General features: G+C 57.2%; 1 protein-coding gene across 1 annotated transcript, besides 6 other annotated features; it reads right to left on the bottom strand.

The window, feature by feature from the left end:
- The first annotated feature begins 82 nt into the window (after positions 1 to 82).
- Positions 83 to 164: a microsatellite.
- A 179-nt stretch (positions 165 to 343) lies between these two features.
- Positions 344 to 361: a microsatellite.
- Positions 362 to 386: a microsatellite.
- Positions 387 to 389: 3 nt separating this feature from the next.
- Positions 390 to 453: a microsatellite.
- A 278-nt stretch (positions 454 to 731) lies between these two features.
- Positions 732 to 1622, bottom strand: Tco025E_09953 (putative amastin; the record flags this gene model as incomplete). Its single annotated transcript, XM_029376755.1, has 1 exon — positions 732 to 1622. The coding sequence occupies one exon, from the start codon at positions 1620 to 1622 to the stop codon at positions 732 to 734; it is 891 nt and encodes a 296-aa protein (XP_029223122.1).
- Positions 1623 to 1846: 224 nt separating this feature from the next.
- Positions 1847 to 1883: a microsatellite.
- A 315-nt stretch (positions 1884 to 2198) lies between these two features.
- Positions 2199 to 2237: a sequence feature (A-rich).
- Positions 2238 to 2589: the final 352 nt, after the last annotated feature.

Raw genomic sequence — 2589 nt, forward strand, 5'->3', positions numbered from 1 at the left:
AGCACGCGGCCACGGCGGCCGCCACCGCGCCGAGCAGCAGCAGCGGCGACCTGCACCCACGCAGGGCCGCCCAGGCTGCTCCCGTCGCCGCTGGGCGCCTTCGTCGTCGTCGTCGTGGTCTCAGCAGGGGCCTGCGTCGTCGTCGTCGTCGTGGTCTCTTCATCCTGTGCCGCGGCGAACGCGCAGGCGCAGCAGAGGGCGAGAAGAAACACGCAGAGGAGGCGGCGCAGCATCATTGTCGCTTGGGCCTTCGTGGGGGTCGCTTGTGGATCGCGGTCTAGACGCCCCCGCAGGCCGGCACCGGGCGGGCGCAGCGGGGCACGCGGCAGGCGGAGGGAGAAAGGCACGAGCAGGTGCACGGCACGCACACACACAAACACGCACACGCGGGCAGCGGGGGAGGGGGCCGAGAGACGGCGGGGCAGCCGCGCCGAGCAGCGGCAGCGTTAGCGGGACGCACTCACATGCGCACGTTGCCCCGAAGTCTATTGGTGAACGTACAGAGGAATGCTGGTAGGTCCATTTTTTCTCACAGATTCGTGTAGGGGAGTAATTGTGTCATCGTTGTGGTTCCATAGTGCTGGCGTTGTGTGCATCAAATGTAACCAACACGCTCTTCGCAGGAAGAACGACGGTGAAGGTAAAAATAGTACAGGAAGGGAGGAGGAAAGGCGTCAAGACTGAGTGACCTTGGTCTTTTTCTTTTTTTCCCACTTATTGGAGGTAGTGTGTTACACAGCAATAAGAAACAATACCAATACGATGACTCCCGCATTCCACCCAGTCATCAACAGTCCAAAGCCTACGCCATACGCGGTCTTGCGGGGCAGGGTATTGTCCTCGCAGTAGCGGGAGGTGTGGATGCTGACTGACATTGCCCAGCAGACCACCTCGCACAGCAGCGCAGCGGCTGAGAGCCCAACGATGCGCCACTTGGAAGCAGGCGGCACCGTTACATCACGGTTCTGCTGGCGGCCACGTTCGTCCCCACTGGCGGAGGTTGCGGCATACTTGCGTTTCCTGCCCTCGGCGCGGCAGCCCATGAGCGCCTTTAGGGCGAAGAAGATCACAGCACTCATTAATATGATTGAAAATATTGAAAAAGCTGCCCCTGTTTGTAACCGTTGCCTCAGTGCCTTGCAGGTCAAGAGCTGCGTGCGGATGGAGTAGCTCACCGTGTCACAGCTCTTCTTGTAGCCCCAAAAGGTGTAACACCCACCGCCCACCACGTCCAGCTGCGAAAGAGCCGTTGCCAGAATCATGAAGAAGCAGTTGATTCCACACACTGCAAGGAAGACGCATAGAAACTCCGTGCCGCCAAGCAGAGAAGTGAACCCACCCACGGCGTGCAACAGACGAGATACAGAGCCTTCTACTGTCCTCCTCTGCCCAGTGGCAGCGGTGCGGCTGGGCGACGGTGCCGCGGGTGCTCGAACGCCGCGCGTCCCCACAGTCTGCGGGGACTTTCCAGTGGGCCTGCTATGCCTGGTATCGCCCGATGTGACGGAGCACATTTCATCGCCTTCCTCGCCGTGGGGCTGCGAAGCGGTGTGCTCGCGAGACTCGGCGGCCCCCTCACCGCCCTGCACCTCCGCCGCGGCAGGCACCATGCGCTTTGACATTTCTCCTTGTGCCCTTCCCACACGCACCTTCCTTTCCACCTACGCCGTACCTCTCGCTGCCTTCTTCGCCTCGTGCGCTGCAGAGCGTCAAGGGGATACACGGGAAGCATGCCCCCAAACCGAACAGAGAGGAGAAAAAAAAAGGCGGCGCAAACCACAACGCAGCGTTGGGTGCAATAGAGGAGAAACACCACCCGGAGTGCAGGGCGGCAACAGGGGTTCGGCAATAAAAATAAAACAACAACAACAAAAGCAGCAACACCCGCAGAGTGCCACAAGCAGCTATTTCACTCTGCGCTGTCCCCAAATCCACCAGAAGTACCACGAAAGCCACTCTGTGTACATTCCCCCCTCACGCTCTAGAGAAGCAGAGAGGGAAAACACAGTCAACAGTACCCATTCAACGCAACGCAGTAGAGAAACTAAAATCCATCACAATAAACACAAACCAAACCAGCAGCAGCAGTAACAAAAACAGGATTAACCATATAAAAAAAGACAAAACATTATCTACTGCATGCCGAAGCATAAGCAAACTTCACCACCATAACCGTCTTCTCCATTTCACACCCACACAAACAAAAAAGGACAAAAGAAAAAGAAAGGAAGATAAAGCCCATGTGTAATAAATTCGGCAGCAAGTGCAGTCGTCCCTGTCCATCAGCGGGACAGGCACCCACCTGCTCCCGCTCCCGTTAGAGTATACCACTTGTCCCTCGTCCTGCCCGCATCAGCCGACGCATGCATGCATGCGGTGCTGGAATTAGCCCCTTCCGCTCAAGTCATTTTCTTCCCACGCCGTTTTCACACAAATAAAGTCCTCTCAACGCCCAAACATTACGATTACCACGAACAGTGGGCAAAGCAAAGCAAGAAATGTTAGTGTCCGTCCTTGAAAAAAAAAAGGGGGGGGGGTGAGTAGTGCGCAATATTACTGACGCTCTGCGCAGCTTGAGTGCGGGGCTCC

This window comes from Trypanosoma conorhini (assembly GCF_003719485.1).
Source record: "Trypanosoma conorhini strain 025E chromosome Unknown Tco_14.4_contig_01378, whole genome shotgun sequence".
Taxonomy (NCBI): Eukaryota; Euglenozoa; class Kinetoplastea; order Trypanosomatida; family Trypanosomatidae; genus Trypanosoma; species Trypanosoma conorhini.